Source organism: Cheilinus undulatus, linkage group 14, assembly GCF_018320785.1.
Source record: "Cheilinus undulatus linkage group 14, ASM1832078v1, whole genome shotgun sequence".
Lineage (NCBI taxonomy): Eukaryota > Metazoa > Chordata > Actinopteri > Labriformes > Labridae > Cheilinus > Cheilinus undulatus.
In genome coordinates this window covers 7,377,190-7,403,209 of record NC_054878.1, presented here as the reverse complement: position 1 = coordinate 7,403,209, position 26,020 = coordinate 7,377,190, and the positions used below count along the sequence as shown (strand labels likewise).

Sequence of the window (26,020 nt, the reverse complement as noted above, 5' to 3'; positions counted from 1 at the left end):
ATTATTTTGCAAGAGCCACAACTCAAAATTGTCTCTTTCTTTCATGAAAACAAATTTACTCTGAATAAAGATATAACACTTTACTTAAAAGCATGATAAATAGCCCAATTAGAGAAGAGGATTGTTAATTTCTATTGGTATTGATAACCTTATCGATACTGCTTAACGATCCAACTCTCTACTGACATACCACTATTGACGCTTTTTTTAACTTTCTTTACTGCTTCGTATAAATTTGAAGAAAGCTGACAAAAATTCATGTGCCATTCAAGCAGTGTGATTGAGCTTGTATGTTAAAAATAACTGAAATAAACAAAAATTTCCCGCTATTATGTGGACAGACAAGACAGAAGTTTATCTGTAACAGAGCTGGCAGCCTATCAGCGCAGTAGAGTTTGTTTTGAGCCTTGTTGGCGCACTCACACAAGGGTCACTTGCACTGTACCGTGCTGAGGCACAGTTCGCCCCTCACCACAGGACCCACTGGCCTACTCTCACATTGCGCCAAGACATCCTGCACAATTTGGTAATAATGTGCGACAGCAATGATTCTGGACAATACTGTGATTTGCAATAGTGGTTAAACATAAATGGCATCATGCATCTACTTGCTTGGATATTTATGAAAATGCAAAGAAAATATGATTTTATGTCAAAACAAGTTAATATTTTCCAAAAGATAAAAGCATTTTCCATTTTTGAATATAAAGGTATTTCTAAAAAGTGCATTAGCTGCACTGTTGTAAACTTAAAAGCCTTGTGGCATGGATTTTTAAAAAATCTTTCAAGCACTACTTAAAGCAAAAATAACTGTCGCCTTTTATGCTGTTACGTAATTGTGCAGCCTGATATCATGATTGCAGTTAGTCAGCTCTAAATCCAATCAGACCTGACCATGGATATGTAACTGCCTCATAATACATGAAGAAATACACAGACAACATGGCTGCAACTTTACTGATCTTGTGGCTTATTGTGAATTGTTTTGATCAGATACGGCTCTGTAACACTCCGTCATCCATCAGTAAAATGATTGTCAAGAGAAAATGTATCGATTACACACCAGATACACATTACATATTGCGTGTGTGCATTAGCAATCATTCAGAGCTGAAGCTTGTCACTTCTGTCCATGCTGGGGCCAAGTACAGCTCACTCACACTGGTCAAACCAACTGGACTTTGCATTGCCTAGTGCACAGTCCCCAAATATGTTTATCATATGGGTCAAACTGCAACAAGATAATCGAGTGAAGAGCCAAAAGAGTTGAAACTGAAAGTGTTTCCACGTCATTGCTGCATAGTTATGTAATTGTAGATGTCACTGTTGCTCATTTTATAACCAAAATAAGTGGTAAAAGAAGTATAGAGGTTGAAAAGTCTCAAACACAATGTTAAGGTCATAAGAGAAAAAAAGATTATGTAAAACCCCAAACAAGGTTTAGGTGTTGAAGATGATCAAAATGGGTGGAGTGAACAAGTTTCTTCTCAATCATGTCATTCTTACTCTCTATGAAATTATGAGAAAATTATTGAAAGTAAATTATGAAAAGGTTTCCAGATAATCCGCAAGGGTGGGCCTGGCCTGGTGTAGGTGTGCCCTTGCTGACCTTGATCACATCATGATGTAGCACAATGTCCTTTTTGAGCAAGCTAACTCGCTTTAATCCTGCCAGTTTCAACATTATTTCTTAAAACAGAGCACAGAAAAGAGCTCGCTTGAACAATCAAGCTTCTTAAGGTGCACAACCGCAAATGGCTTCTTAAAAAACTGCAGAGTCAGCATTCAGATATGTTCTTTGGGGTTATTTTATTTCTGAGTCATGCAGTATACCAAATACATAAAGCATGTTTTGACTGGTAGTTTGTAAATGCTGACGAAAACTGATAGTTATGCAACCTTTTCAATTTCTCTCTAAGTTAAAAAAAAAAAAAAAAACACTAAAGAAGATCATTAGTTGCCTGTTGTATCTTGCGTACTGCATGACCCAGAAACAAAATTACTCAGCACGACATATCTGAGTGCCGACTCTTCGGTTTGCTTACTTTATTTTAATAAATGGGTCTTGCAATGAAGTTTGGGTGAAGCTTGCTTTTAGTGATGGAGGATGACTGACCCACAGCAGCATAAGTTAACAATAGTGTGTTTGCATGCTACTTAAAGCAGCAGCTGGAATTTACAAAGGTTTTATTTTAGCCTGAGGACACTCAAACGGTCCTGCTGCACTTTGGTTTTATTTGATGCACAAAGCTTTGAGGTTGTGCCCCCCCCTTACAAGAACCAATGCATATTTGGGCACCAGTGATTTGATTTCAATGACTCAAACTGACATCCTGACTCCTTATCAGTATCAGTAAGAATAACATTATTGATTTTCAGGTTTGTAAAAGATTAGGATTAGCAAACAGGGCATGTGACCTGAGAAGACAGGACAGTGGATAGTGTAAGAAATAAGGGAGAGAGAGTGGGGATGACATGTGCAGAGGGGGCACACGTTGGGGTCAAACCTGATTAGAGGACTTGCTTTCATGAGTGGCAACCTTACCCATAGGCCACCTGCCCCCCCCACAGATAAATATAAAGATACAAATAAAGATAAATGAATGTATTCAGGATCCCTGTAAAGTTTGGTGATGACTGGCTTAAGCATTAAAAAGTTACAAGTCATTATTGGTGCATCTTCACTGCAAAAACTGTACAAAAAAGTAGTTTAAGTTTGGGCTCCTGTCACAGCCCCGCCCTATGATGAAAACTCCCAGTAAGCACAAGTCTTGATCTTCAGGTTGTCTAGTATGAGCAGAAAAAATCTGGGGTCACTCAGATTTAATCCCTTGGTAAAGTTTGTTTAAATACGAAACTTGTCAATTGCCCAGAAACCCCAACCTTACCCATAGGCCATCTGCACCCCACAGATAAAGGAGGGACTTGAAGTGAATTATCTCTGCTGATAATGTTTCCTTTTAAAATATTCATCTATTTTCTAAAAAAATAAAGCTGCAACTAGTCATAAAAGAGCCCTGAGCGAGCAGCAGTTTAAGCATCACAGGTTAACAATGATTTCCCTGGATGAAAACCTTGACTAAACCTTTGTTAGTGAGTAAATAGAGCTGTCTAAATGGCTGTGGAAATAAAACAATGGGATTCCAGGTCAGAGAGAACAAATGGAGCCAAATCAGAGCAGGGTTCATGATTTAAAAGGAAAATAATCTGCTGTTACGAGTAATTGTAAAATATCTCCACTGACTTCTGTGTTTGATGCTCCTAATTGTGTTTGTGCGCCCACAACAGCGGAGTGGACGGACTTTTCCCACCAGCTGTTTGATATTCATGTATGCGTGAAGCTTATCAGCAGAGGTGAGAGACAAACCCATTACCAGAGACCGTTCGCTCTCAGCCTCGTGTCCTTCTTTAAGCTCAGTGCACAGAGCTGAAATTGTCTGTTTTACATCCGTCTTTACCTCGCCGTTATCAATGAATCCTCGGCAGAAAATAAGTCACAACAGAGCTTTTGTGCAGCCCTTCTTTTGTTTCTGGTGCAGTTTATATGAATGTAACTTTGAGACAAATATTTACCCTGGTGAATGAGCCCCCCGGTGGATGGTTTTTGTCTCTTAAAAGAGGCATTTGTATCTAATTTGACGTGTTGACAGGGCAGCTGGATCCCATAGAAAGAGCTGCTGCACCAGCTCCAGAGAGTGTAACCCAGGAAACTACGACTCGCCTTTATATTCTCTTTTACTTTAACGTCTCATTTACACTTGTATATTTAACAAGAGGGTACTGGAAGTAGAGGAAAAATAAATAGTCTTTGTTACAGCGTGCCAAATTTCCAACGTTCTGCTGTCTTTTTATCCTCTGAGGACGTGACAGCGGTTTAGTCTCTACAAATGAGAGGGAATTAGAGCAAAAGCACTGCAGAAGTAAACGGGGATCTCTTTTGTTCATGAGGACAGCTTCCACTGAAATGTAACACCCTCTCTGTTGGCTTTTTTTGGATAATTTGAACAACCATTGTTCCTTTGTCTGAAAAAAACCTACTATGAAATCACTATGTCTTTGTTTTATCCACCTACTACTGCATATAAAGAGAAGAGGGGCTATTTTAAGAGATGTTTAAAGGGAAAATCTGCTTAAATCATACAAATGAGTCACTATTCTGCAATCTTCAACTACAAAAAATTCAAAAACATTGCAGAATAGCTCCACCAGGTTCATGTGTATCATGAACCTGGCTTTTACACATGATTTTAAGGGCTAAATAGAAAAACCAAATAAAGAGACGAGTTTGTGTCTATTCTAAAATCATTCTTTCTGTCAGAGTTATGGGTCACGTACATTCATTGGTTCTGGGAAATCACCCTTATTCTCTGATGCAGCTTTGAGTCATTCCCACACATTTTCTATGAAATAACATACCCTATACCTGAGCAGGCCCCAGCTGATCAGCAATACATTTTTACTGGTTTTCAGTAACAAGTGATCTGTAGAAGTTTTAATGCTAGAACTCTGGTCTGTGGCTGAGTGAAGTACTGTGAGTGTCATCTTCTGCTACAGCAGGTCAGTGTGATACAGTTTTTTTGCAAGAGAGAGCAGAAGATCACAGAATATTGTATACTAAAGTTATAAAAGGTTAAAGTAATTTGGACCCATTAAAAATGCCTTTTTTTGAAAATGAGATGAAGCTAATGAACTTCCTGTTGGGATATGGGCATGGCTCCAAGAGGCTTTTTTGTAGGTCTTGTGATGACCAGTATGCATACCAGAAATCATAAGCTTAAGCGGAATAATGTGCGTGTGTTGACTATTTAAAGGGAAAATTTTAAAAAATCAGGGGCGTTCATGTTTAATTGCCAGAAGGAGGCACTGTGACAAAGTAATGATATGGATACATGAACGAAGTTAGGATCAATGTGTGAGCATCCCTGTGAGGTTTGGAGATGGTTGATATTATAATTAAAAAGTTATAAGGTATAGCTGGTGCATCTTCACTGCAAAAAATATACAAAAAAGTAGTTTAAGTTTGGGCTCCTGTCACAGCCCCACCATATGGCGAAAACACACAGTAAGCACAACTTAAGATCTTCAGGTTGTCTAGTATGAGCAGAAAAAATCTGGGGTCAATCAAAATAAAACCCTTGGTCAAGTTGGTTTAAATATGAAACTAGTGAATTGCCAAAAAAATGGCACAATTTGACATTTAGCTGTTTGTAGTGTGCTTCCCATACATTTTAGAAGATGATCCCAAGAGACTTTTTTTTCATCTTATCATAATACATATGTGTACCAACTTTCATTAACGTCCCCTATCTCATGTTTTTGGACATGATAAAACCCCCAAATTAACAAATCTTCTGATAGAAAAATGACGCCAACACTTACAATAGCGTCCCCGTCAATGGAGGTTGGTGCTTACTTAATTTCAAGTTGACAGATCATTAAAATGAATCAAAACTTGTACAGGAAAAGTGACCCACTAATTTTAACTTTTTTTATAAAGTCAAAGCAGCTGGCTGTAGTTAAGTAAACTGTCTGCTGCTTGGCTGACAGTTCACCTGTGGAAAGCCTTGTGTATCTGCTGATAAACGGACCTCATGCATCCCTTGGTTTTCTTTTCAATAAGAGCAGTTGAAGCTATGTGTTTTGAAACCTCTAATCCTTATGTTGCTGTAGATACCAATATCTGAATGAACAATTTAGCTGATACCAATGTTTTTTAAAATAATTAAAACATAAAACATTTTTGTCACATTTGACTGTTTAATCAGATCAGAGTTTGTCCTACAGGCGACTTCTTCTGCCCTGTCAAAGTCTCCTGTTTGATTTAGCAGCTATATATACACCAAATGTCAGCTTAATATGATTGGACACAACAGATATATCCATTCATGCCACATAATCTAGTCAGTGGTCAATATTTTTAATGGGACAAATACCAGGCAATGCCGATGTTTAACTGAAGCATCCGTGCATCCTTCTGAATTTGGTGCAAATGCATTTTAGTCCACTTTAATAGGCCATGTTTTGTGTGCACTTTTCCTCAGTGACATTATGGGAACATCTGACAGGATATGTTCCATGGTTCCTAACATTTTATAGAGCAAAGCATCATAAATCACCAGAATACATTAATAACTTATGGTTTATTTATAAAAAAGAATGTCCAAGGTTAAAGCAAGCATCTTAAAATGCTACACTTTTGTACAAAATGTACACTTTATTGAGGGAAAAGCAACTAATCTCCCCATAACAGCACCCTGAACTGGAGAAAGTTTGCCATTTTTCACAATATATGCCATAAATTATTAATCCTGCCCTCGGTGATCCATTTAAGGACACTGCCAACTGTGTTGGTGAAACACTGTGAGCAGAGAGAGCTACATCTGTGCTTGTGCTGCTACCTGCCAGGCTGACACAACAAACAGGAAGAGCCCCGAGCTGTGAAAGAATGAATTCATTCACAGGAAGCCGACAGAGGTGGTGACAGCTCGAGCTCCCATCCATCACCAATTTATTTCAATCTTGAGTGATTTAGGTCCATTTGGGTCTCCTGTGGATTCAGCGCACACCTGTCATTTGCATAATTAAGCTCTGCAGTGGTGGTAAAGACGGCCATTTGGTGTATTAAATCCACACCTTATCAATCAAGGGAGCATCAAGATGAACCAGGACCTCCTGACTCCTGGCTTCCTGGATTCATTTGAAATGCTAAGTGAAGGTTTTCCTCCAGGCCTGGGCTGCTCGGGCCGCCTGGTGGCTTCAACACACATTAGCTGTCGTGGTCAGACCCCGACTGCTCAGCCCCCTTCTCCCTCAGGGGCCTCAATCATCAATCAGTCTCCAGCTAACTTCTGTCCAACTCCCTGACAGTGGAGATGGATGGAGCGGGCGTCTACAGGATGCTGTATCCTCTCATTAATTCTCTTGTTAGCATGCACAGATAGCAGCTAGATACGGGCGTTTTTATCCAGCAGAGAAGGGCCTCGCCTCCATCTCTGGGCCAGGGTCAACAGTTAATCATTTCTCAGCCTTGGTTACTTAGTACCACAATGATGCGATGTGTCAAAATCGGACAACATACATTCCCTGGATTGAGCTAAACAAAGACGGCAGTGTCCTCCCACAAGAGCCCTCTCTCTGTCCAAACGACTCCGTGGCTCCGCTGCAACCAGCAGCCAGCGCCGAACAAGACCAGTGGATGAATGGGCGCTATTTTCACAACACGCACCGCTCCCTAAAATGAAGGCCCGCGCAGGCTGCGGCGACACTTCAACTGGCCTTTTTCAACACCCATTACACTGAGAGCAGAGAACGCAGCGGGCGGAGAAGAAGAGTGACATTTACTGCCACAGATTGCCACACAAAGAGTTAAAGAGAGACACGGGGAGGGAGGGGGGGAGGACGGGGTGAGAGACAAGGGGTCCCTCTTTGCTGACGGTGATGAATGAGTGGATCACAACACATTTGGGACGAGGAGAAGGGGGCTCCTCAGATGACATGACTGACAGCTCGGCTCACTCGCTCCACCTGCACCCGCCCTCCGGCTGTGTGTTTTAACTCGGCGGCCATGTTGTAATCGTAGCACGCCGCAGATACTAAAATAGGCCAGTAAAGAAGCGTGTTAAGGAGCAACATGCGTCAACAGAAGCGGCCGTCTGATCATTCAACAGTCTGAAACCTCCGACTCCACAGCTTTCAGATGTCAGAATGTAGGACGGCGAGTCCCACCAGAGACATTTTTTTCTATTTAAACACACACAGGGAGATTAAATCTACAGAAACATGTGACTAAAGCTTCATAAAAATCCGTTTCAGCAGTTTAAGTTAAACATCTTCTCCATAGTTGAGTATCGTAGTATTACATCTTTTTATATGGTTCATTTCTCAAAGAAACTACAACTTTACAACCAAGTCTTACTTGAAAAATCAGCCATTTCTACTTACTAAAGCAGACTTTCATCCCTCCTAGACAGCTCATAAAGAAGTGCTGAGAAATTGAAAAAAGTATGCACTGAGGTCAAAATGAAAGCAGATGCAACTTATCTGACTGCATTTAAAACATCTTTTTACTTCAAACTACTAAAATGAAAAAGTACAAGATTCCTTTGCTACATAGTGCTGGATCTCTAATCCTAACCCAGGTTTATTCCTGACTACCAAAGCCCTTAAAAGACACATGTACAAACATTTTATTTTACCTAATTTTCCTGTAATAACTACATTTCTTGACTTATTTATTACACTATCTTGGGATAACAGTGCCAGTCCCCATAGACCAGGGGTCATCAACTGCATTTGAACAGGGGCCAGCTTTTTCCTAGACATGACCTTTGGGGGCCAAACTTTCAAATAAACTAAAGAAACTTTTGAAATACTTAAAAAATCATATTTTTGTTAACAAATTTTAGGTTCTTTCAAATTTGCATACTTCTTAGGCTCAAACTGTGAGATCAGCCCCTTTATCACAGCCAGCCACAAGGGGGCGATTGAGATATCCATCATCCATCCATTTTCTATACCCCTTATTCCATTCCGGGTCGGGGGGGGGGGCTGGAACCTATCCCAGCTGTCATTAGGCGAGAGGCGGGGTACACCCTGGACTGGTCGCCAGTCAATCGCAGGGCTGACATATAGATAGACAACACATAGAGACAGACAACCAGGCACGCTCACATTCATACCTATAGGCAATTTAGAGTGATCAATTAACCTAATGAGCATGTTTTTGGTGGTGGGAGGATGCCGGAGTACCCGGAGAGAACCCACGCGTGCAAGGGGAGAACATGCAAACTCCGCACAGAAAGGCCCTGACTGGGAAGCAAACCAGCAACCTTCTTGCTGACTAACCACTGCGCCGCCGTGCCGCCCGCGATTGGGATATTTAGCGGAATATTTCTAAGGTTGTCATGTTATCAATCACAGGGTTTAACACAAGTAGTGACGTGAAAAACCCTAACACTCTACCAAAAGATGTCTGAAGCCTAAAGCTGACATAGAAAACCGAAGTTTTTTAACATGAATGGACTAATAATACGTGTTTGTATGCATCATATTTCCTGATGAAACTGTTTCAGTCTCGAATGTTTTTAAAGTTGCTTTAATATTTGTGGGTAGTTTATTAAAAAAACATACCCAAAATACAACAATAATACAACATATTTTTCCTATGCACATTTTCTGATTTTGCTAATGCTCTGGGGGCCATATAGGCAGTTATGGGGGGCCTGATTTGGCAGAAAAACCCCTAGTTAACCAGATAAATATGGCAAAATCTTAAGTGAAACAACCAAAACTAACTTTTTATCAGTACAATTTGTACAATGTTGACATTATGCGTTTTAAGGCCGGACTAGGCCACACAAATTTAGCCAGATTGTGTCATTGCAAAGAACAACAGGCTCTCTTGTACAAGAACTGAGCTGATGTTAGCATTACTGATCAAACAGCAGGTTTGCATGGTGGTCTCCTGGGCCAATCATGGCAAAGGGCTTCAAATAAAACATAAAACACATTCTCTGCACAAGCTTACTCCTGATACTGATATCTTGCTGAGGATATTGTGCATCAGTATAATCATGTCCCATGACCTCAAGTCTCTGCCATTTAGTCTGACGCTCTCAGATTATATCAGTGTCAACCAATGGGATAGCACAAGTCCACTAGCATCAAACAGACCACTTCATTTGTAGCTGTGATAGACACTCCTTTATGACAGTGGAGTAGCCAGACATTTTAGGACTGCAGTGGCCCAGCTGTTGCAGAAACTAATGCAATGGCAGTCTGAAGTATGTGCAGCCAAGTACAAGACTGTTGATTATTTATTCCCCTCATTGGGATGCATGAAATTGGATTTTATCTACAAATTACTTTTGGCCGATATTGATATCAATATTTAAATAAAGTTCAGACATAAAACTTCAGTCTTTAAAACACACAATTTAAAGTTTGAGGATGAATGAGTGAACGACTTCTAGTCCTTATAGCAAACTTTAGGGTGTAAAGAATGATGAATTAAGAAAGGCCTCAGCTGATGTTGGTCCAGCCTAGAATTAAACTAACATATTTGATCATACTGCCAATATTTACCGCTGATACAGGCAGATTTTTTAGCCTAAACATTGGTCGTCATTATCATGCTGATATGCTTCATCACTAGTGCCTGATTCAACAATTAATGCTTAACTATCCAGAAAGATGTTGAATTCCCATGTATATTTACACTTTTTATTTTACTTTGAAAAGCAACACAGTAGTAAACACACATATTGTAAGTTCTCTTAGCTTTATTTTTAAGGTCTACCAAATAAGATGTCAGAATTCACAATTTTAAGCACTTACAAAAGCAAATTTGCCATGACAAGGGGGCTACAACACAGGCTGAACATTTGGTTAAAGTCTTGTCTCTGAGAAAGCACATAGCCAATCTTAGTTTAGAGTTTTTGAGGTGGCCAATCAGATCTCTAGGTTGGCTTTGGCCACCTCCTGTATGCACCCTTGTTCCCTGACAAACTGCAGACCTTCCGGCCAATTTTGACTATGAATACCTTTGGTCTATATTGCCCATCCCTACCTAGTATAACATCCAAATCTTTTTACCAAATGTCCTCCTATAAGGCCACAAAAAATAAGACTGATGGCACTGCTGTATTAGAAGCTTTGAGCTACTTGGTGTGCAAGAGTCAAGCAGCACAAGACTTGTGTAAAAGTCCCGTGACACACAAAGTCACTAAAGTTATGACTATAAAACACCATGACCATAACTAAGCAGTTCCTCTGCTTAAACCAACAAAAAAAATGCTGTTCCACATTAACCACTTTAAAAGGACTTAGAAAACAGACCTTAAAAGAGACTGAACTCACACTGCCCTGTGGGAAAACGTCTGTATTTGATGATTTGCGATGAGAAAACTTGGAGCAGTTTGTTTGTAGAGTAAAGAGCCCTTTTAACAAGAGCAACAACAGCAGACACGATCATAAAGATGCACTTTTACTCAGAGACGGGGTACACTGAGGTCCAAATGGCAGAGCTTCACATTTACCGCTGGTCACAGCCGCTTGGACTCATCGCTCTGCTGTTCAGCTGATAGAAATACTTTGAATAGCTTTTAGATTGTGCTGAGGGGAAACTACTGAATGGACAATTTAATGTCAGTGGAGCTGCTGGAAGAAGTGCTGATGGTGCACCGTGATTCTCATTTTATTTAGATTAACTACCCCTTAATACAAAGGCTTCTCATGCCTCGGTGGAGATAAAGCTCATAAAGGTGCCGTGTCAGGGCTGGAGTTTGATCCACATACGCATTAAGGAGGCCTCTACCTCGGGCTTTAAACAACCTGAGGGTCGTCTCGGCATGCTGCTGCTTCTGTCTGCTTTTTAGCTGACCAGTGAAGAGATTAATGAAGACAGAAATGCAACAGTCCGACACAGGGATAGGGAGTATATCGAGCTTTTAAGACACATCAGCATACTCTAAAACGAGATAGTAAAATACACATATATCTGCTTATTGATTACAAGAAACTTGATTTGAAATGTTTAGTACAAATGGGGACTTATCAGTTTGTTCATTTCACTTCATTTAGGAGCTTTTTTCTAATAGTGGTAGGAAATCCTGCCAGGCTTTCCCTTATTCCTTGCCAGTTCCATCACTTTTTCCACATGTTGCCAATGTGTTTGAACAATTCAGACAAAAGTCTATGCATTTAGATTAAAAAATATGATTAAAGACATTTAAGTAACTGTATTTAAAACCCTCGATGCTGGCCGGTTCCAACCAGTTTTCTAATGTTGCAACATACCTTTGCCAGAGCGAAATCCTGCCAGGGAATCCCTTAATCTTTACCAGTTCCCATTACTAAGCAAATATTGTCCATGCAATTCTGCAGTTTCTGCAGTACTCTCTTTCTTTTGGTAAAAAAAAATGTTTGAATATCATTAAGTTTCTCTACTTGTTTGGTACCCTTAAAAAACCCCTAGCTCCACCCAATTCTCCGACCAATGTATTTGTGCAATTTATACAGTGTTCGCTCTCATTTGGTTAAAAATAGAACTACAGTTTAAAAGTCCCTGAACCTTTTGACATCCCTAAATACCTCCAGCTCCCTGTTAGTTGTCAACATTATTCTGTAACAGGGAAACTCTTCCAAGATTTTCCCTCACTCTTTGCCAATTTCTACCACTTTTCCAAAATATTTCCTTTCTCTTTGGTTAAAAATACAACTAAAGGTCATCATGATTAGCTACTCCAGCTGATTGCTTTTGTTCCCATGGGGACGTTTTATGTTGTTTTTCTTTTGCTGAGATTATTCTAACCATATGAAATAGAAATAAACTCAAAGTCTGCTTTTTGAAATCCTTTAAACCCTCACTCACCAGTTCCACCCACTTTCCCAAATGTCACCAATGCATTCCTGCAAGAGAGAAACCATTCTGGGATTTCCCCTCGATCTTACCACATTTCCAAATGTTGCCAACATAGGTGTGCAATTTAGACCATGCATTCTCTTTTGGTTAAAAACATTTTACTGAGCATTAAGTTTCTGTAACTTTTGAGACCCTAAAAATCCAGGTTCCTCACCAGTTAATCTTAATTTTAGAAATGTTGTCAACATATTTGTACAATTATGACAGTGCTTTAATTTATACTTTTCTTGCTCTCTGCCAGATTCACCTACTTTTCTGAATCCTGCACTGTATTCATGGTCAGGGTTTGCAAGGGTTTCACTCAATCATAGCCTATTAATTTCTAAATGTTGCCAACATATTTGTACAATTCCGACACTGCTCTCCATTTTGGTTTGAAGTATCGGCGACAAGCTTCAGGTTTCTGTACATTTTGAAACCCTAAAAATCTAGGCTCCTCAACAGTTCCTTCTACTTTTCCAAACATTGCCAACACATTTGTGCAATTCAGACAGTGCCGTGTCTCTTTTGGTTAAAGCATATGACTAGAAATCTTTAAGTTTTTGTATTCTTCAACTTCTCAACATTTTTGCTTCTGGCCAGATCCATCCACTTTTCCAAATGTTGTCGATGTATTTGTCACCAGGATTTACCCTGATTTTCGCCAGTTCCTTCAACTTTCCAAATGTTGCCAATGTATTTGTGCAACTGAGACAGCACTCTCTCCCTGTTGGTTAAAAATCATCAACAAGCTAAGACTGTAAGATTTCTGTACTTTTTGCAACCCTATAAATCGAGGCTACTTACTAGTTCAGGAAAATTTTCTCAAATGTTGCCAACCTATCTGCACAATTCAAAAATTGTCTATTTTTTTGTTAAATCATTAAGTGTCTTCACTTTCTGTCCTACATTTTGATACTCTAAGAATCTAGGCCTTTCCAGATGTTGTCAATGCATTTGTCATCAGAGTTTCCCTCAATCTTTGCCAGTTCCTATTACTTTCTAAATGTTGCCAATGTATTAGCTAAGAAAAAACTGCTCCATATATCCCAAGAGAGATGATCAGAGGGCAATGTAGCCAACAAGAAATTAAAAGTTAACTCCCTCACTCTGTCCAAGAAGCAAGAATTAGCAACAATTACGTACGAGGCCTTCATCTGGCAAAAAGCCTTTGCAACATTTCCGCTCCACATTGCAAAAAAAAAAAAACTCCCTTAGTTTTAGCACTTTCTAACCACTGAAGATAAAAATTGCCCAATATTAGGTGTTGAGTTGAGCTGCTTGATTATGGCAAAATCAAAAAGTGGATACCCGCACTAAAAAACAGCAAAAATGGAAATAGATAAGAAGCCAACAAACATATTTGCTGTTATTTTATGGCCAAAATCATAACTGAAGTACAAACTTGATTGCCTGCCATGCACTGACATCTCTGACTAAATACAAGTTTGTTATTCTGGTATTGCAACCAGTGTCTTTTATTCTATTCCTTAAGTAAATATCAAGACATGCATCACATATGGTCATTTGACTAAAAAATATCTAAGTATATATTTCGGCCCATGTTGCCCAGCCCTAGTGAGAGACATAATAAGGAGAGGAAAGCTGCAGGTTGTTGTGCTGCTTCGCTCTCCCAGTGGAAATAAATCTTTCCACCAAAGGGCATGACTGGATCCAACATCTCTGCATATTAAAACAAGAAGAACAATAAAAAGGAGCTCAGCGGGGCTGAATTAGCAATCGCCTGCTAACATTACAAATGTAGCACAATTGAAATTACACAGCCTGATATATTTCATTAACACACCTCCCTCTGTAGAGTCCCTAATGGATGGCAGCACGGCATAAAGGCTCGTCTGCCTGCATTTGTTCTTAGAGTCATTCCTTTCAGTTATTACTGCTGCTGCTCCTCATAAGCTGCTTACTTTGAGGTTACCCCCCTCCCCACTTAAAAAAAAAAAAAAAAGGTTTGGCTGACGGGGCCGGCCACTTAAGTTCTGTGACCTGAGTCAAACCCTTTTAATCCATACTGATTTTTATCTTTCAAGTCAGGCAGCCACTGAACGTAATCCTCTGATTGTCGCAGTGACAGAGAGCAGGTTATTGTTAAGTGTAGCGGCACGATCCGGCACTGAGAAAGCAGCCACAGCGAGAGGGTGTGTTTGCCCTTCCTGTTAGGGCTGCTTCATAAATATCCCCAGGCCTAAATGCCACAGCGCGGCGGCGTTTTGTTTTCCCTCCCCGTCAGGGTCACTCGGCCGGGGGAGAGAGATACTGGAAGACGGGGTTCGGACTCTTTCTAAACCTCTGCTGCTGATTGTGTTGGCTCACTGCCATGAAGAAAGAGAGGAGAAATCGAGCCGGGGAGCTAAACTAGAGTTATTATTTAATCCCAGTGTCAACACAATCATGGCTATAAATTAAGAGCCTTGTAATCAATTAACACTGAATCCAATTATTACTCTAGGGATGTTTGGCCTCAATATTTTATCCATCTTTACTCCCGTCAGATCAGCCGCTTTAAGCTCATTTACTAACACAACTACCCAGCCAGCAATGCCTAAATTGCTTTTTACCCACTTTGCATGATCAAATCATAATTAGTCCCCAGTTTACTGCCTTCTTTTTGTTCCTGGAACACCTTTTGTCGCATTTATTAGAGGCCTGATTCAACAAGACTCTGGGAATTGCTTCTAAAAATGCACAAAAAAAGGTACTCACGTTCACACGCGTCCCCTTTCTGATGGAATCCAGCTCTGCATATACATTTCCCAATAGGCACCAGCCACTCCCCTTCGGCACTGCAGTGCATCTTCGGGGAGTTGTCGGCCTCCTCCTCCGCGTCGCTCACGCATATGCCCTCGACCTCCACCAGCGAAGAGAACTCCGATCCCGTCACGGTGTCTGGGAACGTGGCCAGGTTTTCGATGATAGACCAGCACTTCTTGTAATACACTTTGACAGAGACGAGTGCAATGCACGCCCCGACGTCCTGGAAGGCCAGGTAGAAGCCCCGCCTGGACAGGGGGCCGATTATTCTCACTTCTGTGTTCAGCTTCATCTTCCTTTCGCCCAAGTCACCCTGAGTGAAGCTTTCATCCGCCGCTATTGTGTCTATTTTAACATACTGGTTCTCCCGTAAGCTCCTGCCCACCTCTGAATCAGTTTCCTGGTAATACAAGTTGAACGTCTCCTTGCACGTGCCCACTACTCCAGGTAGGCTGTTACAATCCCTCAGGGTGAACTTCAGTTCCACAAAAATTCTCTGGGCATTGCCTTTCTCTATCCAGTTAGTCCGAAGCCAGTTATTCTGATTGGGCTCCATGACTTGGCAAACCTGGTACGTGCGAATGGGCGTGTAGTTCTCGTCCAAGCCGCTGATCTCTTCCCACTGAAAGTAAAGAAAGCATCCGTCAGAGAGCGGCACCATCTTGGATTTACACCTCAGTGAAATGTAATGATTGGTAATAAAAGCGGAGGTGATTACACTGACAAAAACGATATGAAATACAGTCTGTGAATGAAGGGAGATTAGCGTTTGCATTTTTATCACTAATCTTTAAAGGCAGATCGTGCTGGCTTTATCTGCTCACATTATTTATTTAAAAAGTTTTGCCTGCTTTTTAATCAGAGCAGCTCCGACTTGGAGGAGGTTTGCTTAAGGCCTTTGTGCTCTGAATGTCAAAAGCTCGGGGAGTTTAGCAGCAGGAAAACAACCTCTAACAATCTTTTATTCTCATCATGAGCGGGGATACAGGCTGGTGTCCTTATGTATGTTTTTTACCTCCTTTAAATCATGCTATTCTTGTTACAGAGCACAGAGAGCTGCAATGTGTATTTAACCCTTATGTTGCCTTCATATTCTACACCTTCACAGCATAGTCTGGGTCGATTTTGGCCAGAAATCCTGTCATAACAAGCATCAACGCCAAAGTCTACACTACAAATCTATTTAGAATGCATAAACAGCCTATCTGGAGTGAATAAATGCATGATTAATGCTTATTTGATGCTTGCAGAGAGTGTTCAGTCGTCATATCAGTCATTTTTGCAGACAAACTTCACAATATCATGCCCTGTTTTATTCAAGACATGAAAACATATCAGCCATAAGGATTTATACGTAGTCCTTAGGAGTATTGCAGGTTTTATGCAAGTATATTGGCTTCTTTTTTGTCTAAATGGAGAGCGCCGACTTCCAAATCTCTTCTCCTATGGCGGCAAAGGCAGCAAAAACCTAGACAGAGCACACTAGTGTGTCTCTGCAAGTGAATGTGGGATAGCTAGCTCAAAATGCATGATCCTGTAGTTACATGTGGGCCAGTAGTGATGGTAAAAGCTGCTCCACTTTGGCTCCTAGTTTCATTGTGATCCTCACCCCCAAAAGCAGCAGAAGTTAGGTGACATTGTGCAAATACTAAAGGACCACTTTAAGACAAATCAAATATGCAGGATGGGCTTGCATGCCTGGAGATAAATGATGAGTACAGCCACTCCTACAGGCACAACTACACCACTGAATATAGTTTATTTAAAACTTTGCTGACAGTAAGTGATGGTTGTTATTATGTAGGGGTTAGGATCAGAGTTATACAGTAGGGTTAAACACTGTTCTTATTGCTCTGTCATCAAGAAAATCCTCACAACTACCATCTGTTACAACTAAATAAGCATTCATTAACTCTCAGAGCACACTGAGAGTTGTATCATCAAAATTAATTTGTAAATCTTTCCTAAAGCCAAATTAGAAAGTAGTTTTCTTGCTAAATTGGCAGATATATGCAATTTAAAGTCATTACTTGCAATTCCAGGCATATTTTTCTGCCTTTTTTTTAATCTTGAAACTAGAATTTTATTGGACTTTCCGTGTGAATCAAGCTTCACAGAAGGACAAATATGTACTGAGATGCATTTCCCAGGATTTCATACAGGTCTGATCTGATTCTAATTAGCCTCAACGCACATAAATTTGAGCACATGCACCAAAGTACAACCTTAAAGAGAATTTAGCTGTTGTGTAAAGTGGGTCCATTTAAGAAAAGTAATGAAATTCTGGGCTAAGGCATAGGTATTTGGGGTGTTTTAATTGCTGCTACATGTTAAAAAAAAAAAAAAAAAAAAAAAAGGGTCAAATTTGATCCAAAATAGCCTCATTGTACAAAAATGTGTAACACATGCACAGAAGTATGACATTTAAAGACATTTTTGTGCATTTTGGAATTTGCATTACTCAGCAAGTGCATTTCCTTGCAAAATTGGTACATTATTTTATTTTGATTTATTACCTGCATCTTTGGCTTTAATATATTGTAAAAAGATGTTTGTTTGGATCTTTTAGGTAAGTGTCTCTTCTCATTAGAAAAAAAAAATTATATATATATATATATATATATATATATTTATTTATTTATTTATTTAAAGGAAATAACCAAATACACACTAGTTTTGAGCCACTGTAGTGCATTTAATTTGATTTAATGTAGACATAGTTGTAGCACCTGCACTAAAGTCCAAAGTTGTAAGAAAATTTTAACTTCTCTGTAATATGGGTCACTTTATAAAAAGTCAAATATTGAGTTAAAAGGTTGCATTTACAGTTCTTTTACTGCTGTAAGATGTCAAAACAGGTTAGATTTCATCAAAGCATTGTTGAAAATGTGCAGCACCTGCACAGAAGTATGCAACTGAAAAAAAATGTGTTTTCTTGCCAGACTGACATTTTTGTTTATTCTAACTTTTTACTTGCAGTTCAAGCCCTTTTGGCTTTTTAATATCCTGCTTGAAGATATTAAGTTAGACCTTTGAGGCAAATATGGCTACAAGCATGCACAAATACGCTCTTTTAGTAGCAAAACCACAAAAAAACAAGCTCAGATTTGAGTCATTGCATTGCATGACACTCAGCATGAGCATTTCCTTGCCAAATAGGAAGCTTTGAAAAAAATAAGTCATTGCTTGCAATTTCAGCCTTATTATGGCTTCATATCTCCAAACAGAACATTCATTCGGGCTTTTAGGTAGAAATGGCTTCAAGTAAGCTGAAATATGTACTTTTAAAGAGGAAATAACACTTAATGACCCACAGTTAGAGTGTTTTTACTGCTGTTAGGCATCATAACTGGTCAAATTTGACCTAAGCATGACTTCTGTGTTCTCCTGCATTACTTGCAGGTCAAAACAGATTTTTTTAATCTTGTCAAAAGATATTCGATGCAATGCATGACACTCAGCAGGCCAAATGGGCAGCTTTTTAGAAACTGTAAGTCCTTACTTGCAATTTCAGCCTTATCATTGCATTTATCTTAAAACAAAATATCCATTTGGACCTTTGGGAAGATTTGGGCTTCATGTAAGTGAAAATATGTAGTTTTTCATTAGATTTAACACTGTTATACATGCTTAGATTTGAGTCAGTGCTGTGCATTTTGAATCTGCAAATTTGTAGCACCTGCATGAAAGTGTAACTTCAAATAAAATGTCATTGTTGTATAATTTGGGTCATTTTAGTATTAATTGTCAAAATTTAGTTTGTATTTTAAAGATTTATGGTGGTTTTACTGCTGTTAGGTTTCAAAACTGGTCAAATTTGGCACAAAGAGGCTACAAAAATGTGCTGCACCTAGACCAAAGTATGACATTTTTAAATATTTTGTGTATGTGGGACTTGTGTGACTTTCATGACTTTTTGGAAAAGTCCGATCAGGCTAAGACAAGGGCATCTAGGGGGGTTTCACTATCGTGAACAGTCTAAATGGGTTAAACATGGTCCTAGCTTTATGCAAGGGTTAAATCCTGTTATTCCCGTGACTGAGCAGAGAAAGCTGCAGCACATATTGAAATAAATGTGGAGTACATCTGCGTGCAGGGCGATGCAGAGATAGTGCAGACTTACCCCATTGGGAGGATAGGAGATCCACTCCAGTTCTGTCTGCTGTGCCTTGGAGTCCAGCAGAATCACTAGTGACAGGAAACCGAGAGGAGAGGCAGGTGGTTAAATCTCACCGGGTTCTGATAGGCCACACATTGATATCTATAGCGCGTACACCCGTGACCTAATTTCTAGGCAGCAGCAGCAGCAAAAGCAGAAAACATTCAATAAGAAAATACACACTGCAGCAGACAGGTCCTCCTGCCTGCCTGCGGGAACTTTGAGGGAGACGAATGGAGGCACTGACAGTGCGCACAGAGAGGAAATACGCATAGCTTTTATTACGCATAAGATTTAAGCGCATCTGTGCCATGGATGCGGGGTTATTCTTCACCTTTGTTTATTATTTCTAAAGTGGAAGTTGATGCGTTAAGGTCAACGCAGCGGCTGCTTCCATCCCGACGCACGTACAGCACCAACACGCGCTGAACTCGGGAATATTTCTGCCCAAACAGCGAATCCGTGTAGCAAACGGCTTGTTTGCAGATTAAATCTGGGGAGGAGGATTTGTCAAAGCTGCCTTTTTATGTTCTGGAGGAAAGAGCGCAAAGCGGCACCGCGGCTGCTTTCATAAAAATGAAGTTGTTTCAAATGTGGGGGCCTATTTCATATCAGCAGACAGCTCCATCCAGGGAGGCAGCCAGGACGTAAAATATCAAATATTCTCAGGTTATATCCTTCACGTATGGGGGTCTGTGAAAGCCTGCTTATTAAAACCATGGATGTACACTTCATACCAGCTCTGACACACGCACCACGCTCCGTTAGGCTATTACAATGTAGTTTAAATGCGAGGAAATCAGCCTGATTGTCTATTTTACGCATTAATGTAGAATCTCATCAATTTAAAGTGTCATTTTCAGCCTTGTGGAGATTTTAAATCTCTTCTAATTTGGGGTTTTATTGGCTAGATGGTGCCAACTTGAGCATCTGATGCAGATTACGCATCCGCATCAATCTGTCGTATTTTCCATCAAAAGAACCAGCACCAGACGGGACTGTTAGAGACCACTCAGAGGAGGAAATAAGCTCCGAAACCGCGTCCACGCACACGGTCTCGGAGCTCTCGCACTTCCAGCGAGGAGAGCCTGCCTGCTGGGACGATCGATCCGCTGATAGTTTTGTCGTGACAGATTGTTAGTCTTTTAACGAGCTGGTTCGGATGGCGCACTGGTGTCTGAGTTAAATAAAAACAACAGCTCCTGCGTCTAATCCGCGTTAACTGCCGTGCGTAAAAACACCGAGAGGTCGCTCGCAAACAGCCCCGGGAGCAGCGCTGTCATCCCGGCACGCCAGCCTCATGTGACGGCGCTCTGGATACAAAGAAATCCACCTTTTCAGTAAAAGGAATTCAATCTGAAAAATGTAGAAAAGGACGCGGTCTTCGCGCTGGGTTTGGACACCTTTCCGTTTATTCTAGAGGATGTCTTCCAAATGCGACGGGATGGAGCAGTCCAAACTTTAAGAACTTACCTTCCTTCGCATTCTGTGCTTCCCCGCTGTCTACAAAACAGCATAAATGAAGGCAAAATGTAATCCACAGACACGGGAGAGACGTGAAGAGCATGGTAGCAGCCGTAGATTCACTGTAGACCGTAACTCGCTTTGCCACCGTCTCGCGTGCTTCCCATTGACGACACTAAACCGGCTCTATGTTCAACAATCCGCTGCTCCAACACTCAAATAGCGTCTGCTGCCGCTGGGAGGAGACTCTGGCTGCGCGCATGCCAGTCAGGCTGACGGGCGGGGGCAGCGTCCAGTCCTGACGCAGACGGGGACGCATCCAGGAAAGATAGAGCCAATGGGAGCGCGGAGGTGGATGAAGGTTTTTGGGGAATGCTCGGCGGAGGAAATGTTGTCACAACTTGGTTTTAGATATTTTTGGTCTTTTTCAGGAAAAGGGTAAGGGATGCTCCACGAACACACCACAAATGTGTGTGTGTGAGCCCGAGAGGATTCTGGGTGATGAAAAGACCGCCAAACAATCTTTAAATTTAGTTCTGTCTACTACAGTGTCACACTCACAGGAGGTTTTAAAACCAGGCTGGGGTAGACAGCTGCCTGGGGCCTCGTGCTCCAAGGGGCCTCCAGATAGAGTCATCATAGATGAGCATCAAATATGAGAAGACCTCTGGAATTGATTTCAATGATTGGATTTTAAATTTAATAAGGGGCCAGGGGTGACCCAAACAGCATCAAAATAGATTCTGATTATCAAAAAAAAAAAAAGGCCCTGGGGAGGAACCCTGGCCCCAACAGCAAGGTCAAAGCCTCCACATGTCTAGATCAGGCAAATTAGCCCCATAGATTCCCATAGACAGGCTTTTAGTTCTTCTTATTCCTTCTTATCCTTTTAACCCCTTAAAGCCTGTTGTATCATATTTGATACAGACTTTTATGATACCACTATCTAATCAATATGATCAATAAATTACGAAAAAAAATCTGAAAACAATTACAACTATTACTGTTATTATTGTTGCTATTATTGTTATTATTGTTACTATTACTGTTATTATTGTTACTATTACTGCTGCTATTGCTATTATCATTGTTATTATTGTTACTATTACTGTTATTATTGTTACTATTACTGTTATTATTGTTACTATTATTGTTATTATTGTTACTATTACTGTTATTATTGTTACTATTACTGCGGCTATTGCTATTATCATTGTTATTATTGTTACTATTACTGCTGCTATTGCTATTATAATTTTTATTATTGTTACTATTACTGCTGCTATTGTTATTATCATTGTTATTATTGTTACTATTACTGCTGCTATTGTTATTATCATTGTTATTATTGTTACTATTACTGCTGCTATTGTTATTATCATTGTTATTATTGTTACTATTACTGCTGCTATTGTTATTATCATTGTTATTATTGTTACTATTACTGCTGCTATTGCTATTATCATTGTTATTATTGTTACTATTACTGCTGCTATTGTTATTATCATTGTTATTATTGTTACTATTACTGCTGCTATTGTTATTATCATTGTTATTATTGTTACTATTACTGCTGCTATTGTTATTATCATTGTTATTATTGTTACTATTACTGCTGCTATTGCTATTATCATTGTTATTATTGTTACTATTACTGCTGCTATTGCTATTATCATTGTTATTATTGTTACTATTACTGCTGCTATTGCTATTATAATTTTTATTATTGTTACTATTACTGCTGCTATTGTTATTATCATTGTTATTATTGTTACTATTACTGCTGCTATTGCTATTATCATTGTTATTATTGTTACTATTACTGCTGCTATTGTTATTATCATTGTTATTATTGTTACTATTACTGCTACTATTGTTATTATCATTGTTATTTTTGTTACTATTACTGCTGCTATTGTTATTATCATTGTTATTATTGTTACTATTACTGCTGCTATTGCTATTATCATTGTTATTATTGTCACTATTACTGCTACTATTGTTATTATCATTGTTATTATTGTTACTATTACTGCTGCTATTGCTATTATCATTGTTATTATTGTTACTTTTACTGCTGCTATTGTTATTATCATTGTTATTATTGTTACTATTACTGCTGCTATTGTTATTATCATTGTTATTATTGTTACTATTACTGCTGCTATTGTTATTATCATTGTTATTATTGTTACTATTACTGCTGTTATTGCTATTATCATTGTTATTTTTGTTACTATTACTGCTGCTATTGTTATTATTATTGTTATTATTGTCACTATTACTGCTACTATTGTTATTATCATTGTTATTATTGTTACTATTACTGCTGCTATTGTTATTATCATCGTTATTATTGTTATTATTCTTACTATTACTGCTGCTATTGTTATTATCATTGTTATTATTGTTACTATTACTGCTGGTATTGTTATTATCATTGTTATTATTGTTACTATTACTGCTGCTATTGTTATTATCATTGTTATTATTGTTACTATTACTGCTGCTATTGCTATTATCATTGTTATTATTGTTACTATTACTGCTGCTATTGCTATTATCATTGTTATTATTGTTACTATTACTGCTGCTATTGCTATTATCATTGTTGTTATTGTCACTATTACTGCTGCTATTGTTATTATCATTGTTATTATTGTTACTATTACTGCTGCTATTGCTATTATCATTGTTATTATTGTTACTATTACTGCTGCTATTGCTATTATCATTGTTATTATTGTTACTATTACTGCTGCTATTGCTATTATCATTGTTATTATTGTCACTATTACTGCTACTATTGTTATTATCATTGTTATTATTGTTACTATTACTGCTGCTATTGTTATTATCATTGTTATTAATCTTACTATTACTGCTGCTATTGTTATTATCATTGTTATTATTGTTACTATTACTGCTGCTATTGTTATTATCATTGTTATTATTGTTACTATTACTGCTGCTATTGTTATTATCATTGTTATTAATCTTACTATTACTGCTGCTATTGTTATTATCATTGTTATTATTGTCACTATTACTGCTACTATTGTTATTATCATTGTTATTATTGTTACTATTACTGCTGCTATTGTTATTATCATTGTTATTATTGTTACTATTACTGCTGCTATTGCTATTATCATTGTTATTATTGTTACTATTACTGCTGCTATTGTTATTATCATTGTTATTATTGTTACTATTACTGCTGCTATTGTTATTATCATCGTTATTATTGTTATTATTCTTACTATTACTGCTACTATTGCTATTATCATTGTTATTATTGTTACTATTACTGCTGCTATTGCTATTATCATTGTTATTATTGTTACTATTACTGCTGCTATTGTTATTATCATCGTTATTATTGTTATTATTCTTACTATTACTGCTACTATTGCTATTATCATTGTTATTATTGTTACTATTACTGCTGCTATTGCTATTATCATTGTTATTATTGTTACTATTACTGCTGCTATTGTTATTATCATTGTTATTATTGTTACTATTACTGCTGCTATTGTTATTATCATCGTTATTATTGTTATTATTCTTACTATTACTGCTACTATTGCTATTATCATTGTTATTATTGTTACTATTACTGCTGCTATTGCTATTATCATTGTTATTATTGTTACTATTACTGCTGCTATTGTTATTATCATTGTTATTATTGTTACTATTACTGCTGCTATTGTTATTATCATCGTTATTATTGTTATTATTCTTAATATTACTGCTTCTATTGCTATTATCATTGTTATTATTCTTACTATTACTGCTGCTATTGCTATTATCATTGTTATTATTGTCACTATTACTGCTACTATTGTTATTATCATTGTTATTTTTGTTACTATTACTGCTGCTATTGCTGTTATCATTGTTATTATTGTTACTATTACTGCTGGTATTGTTATTATCATAGTTATTATTGTTACTGTTACTGTTACTATTGTTATTATCATTGTTATTATTGTTACTATTACTGCTGCTATTGTTATTATCATCGTTATTATTGTTATTATTCTTACTATTACTGCTACTATTGTTATTATCATTGTTATTATTGTTACTATTACTGCTACTATTGTTATTATCATTGTTATTATTGTTACTATTACTGCTGGTATTGTTATTATCATTGTTATTATTGTCACTATTACTGCTACTATTGTTATTATCATTGTTATTATTGTTACTATTACTGCTGCTATTGTTATTATCATTGTTATTATTGTTACTATTACTGCTGCTATTGTTATTATCATTGTTATTATTGTTACTATTACTGCTGCTATTGTTATTATCATTGTTATTAATCTTGCTATTACTGCTGCTATTGTTATTATCATTGTTATTATTGTCACTATTACTGCTACTATTGTTATTATCATTGTTATTATTGTTACTATTACTGCTGCTATTGTTATTATCATTGTTATTATTGTTACTATTACTGCTGCTATTGCTATTATCATTGTTATTATTGTTACTATTACTGCTGCTATTGTTATTATCATTGTTATTATTGTTACTATTACTGCTGCTATTGCTATTATCATTGTTATTATTGTTACTATTACTGCTGCTATTGTTATTATCATTGTTATTAATCTTACTATTACTGCTGCTATTGTTATTATCATTGTTATTATTGTCACTATTACTGCTACTATTGTTATTATCATTGTTATTATTGTTACTATTACTGCTGCTATTGTTGTTATCATTGTTATTATTGTTACTATTACTGCTGCTATTGCTATTATCATTGTTATTATTGTTACTATTACTGCTGCTATTGTTATTATCATTGTTATTATTGTTACTATTACTGCTGCTATTGCTATTATCATTGTTATTATTGTTACTATTACTGCTGCTATTGCTATTATCATTGTTATTATTGTTACTATTACTGCTGCTATTGCTATTATCATTGTTATTATTGTCACTATTACTGCTACTATTGTTATTATCATTGTTATTTTTGTTACTATTACTGCTGCTATTGCTATTATCATTGTTATAATTGTCACTATTACTGCTACTATTGCTATTATCATTGTTATTGTTACTATTACTGCTGCTATTGCTATTATCATTGTTATTATTGTTACTATTACTGCTACTATTGTTATTATCATTGTTATTATTGTTACTATTACTGCTGCTATTGCTATTATCATTGTTATTATTGTTAC

At 37.9% G+C, this 26,020-nt stretch overlaps 1 protein-coding gene across 3 annotated transcripts in view; it reads right to left on the bottom strand.

Moving 5' to 3' along the window:
- The window catches only part of epha7 (eph receptor A7), a 187,908-nt gene extending 166,946 nt beyond the window's left edge, over positions 1 to 20,962 (bottom strand). For all 3 annotated transcript variants that reach the window (XM_041805147.1, XM_041805149.1, XM_041805150.1), the window contains exons 1-3: positions 20,802 to 20,962; positions 19,293 to 19,357; positions 15,122 to 15,791 (exon numbers count right to left, since the gene is read on the bottom strand). In XM_041805147.1, coding sequence (XP_041661081.1) covers positions 15,122 to 15,791; positions 19,293 to 19,357; positions 20,802 to 20,895 — 829 coding nt within the window. In that variant the 5' untranslated portion in view covers positions 20,896 to 20,962. The remainder of the gene's footprint in view (positions 1 to 15,121; positions 15,792 to 19,292; positions 19,358 to 20,801) is intronic.
- Positions 20,963 to 26,020: the final 5,058 nt, after the last annotated feature.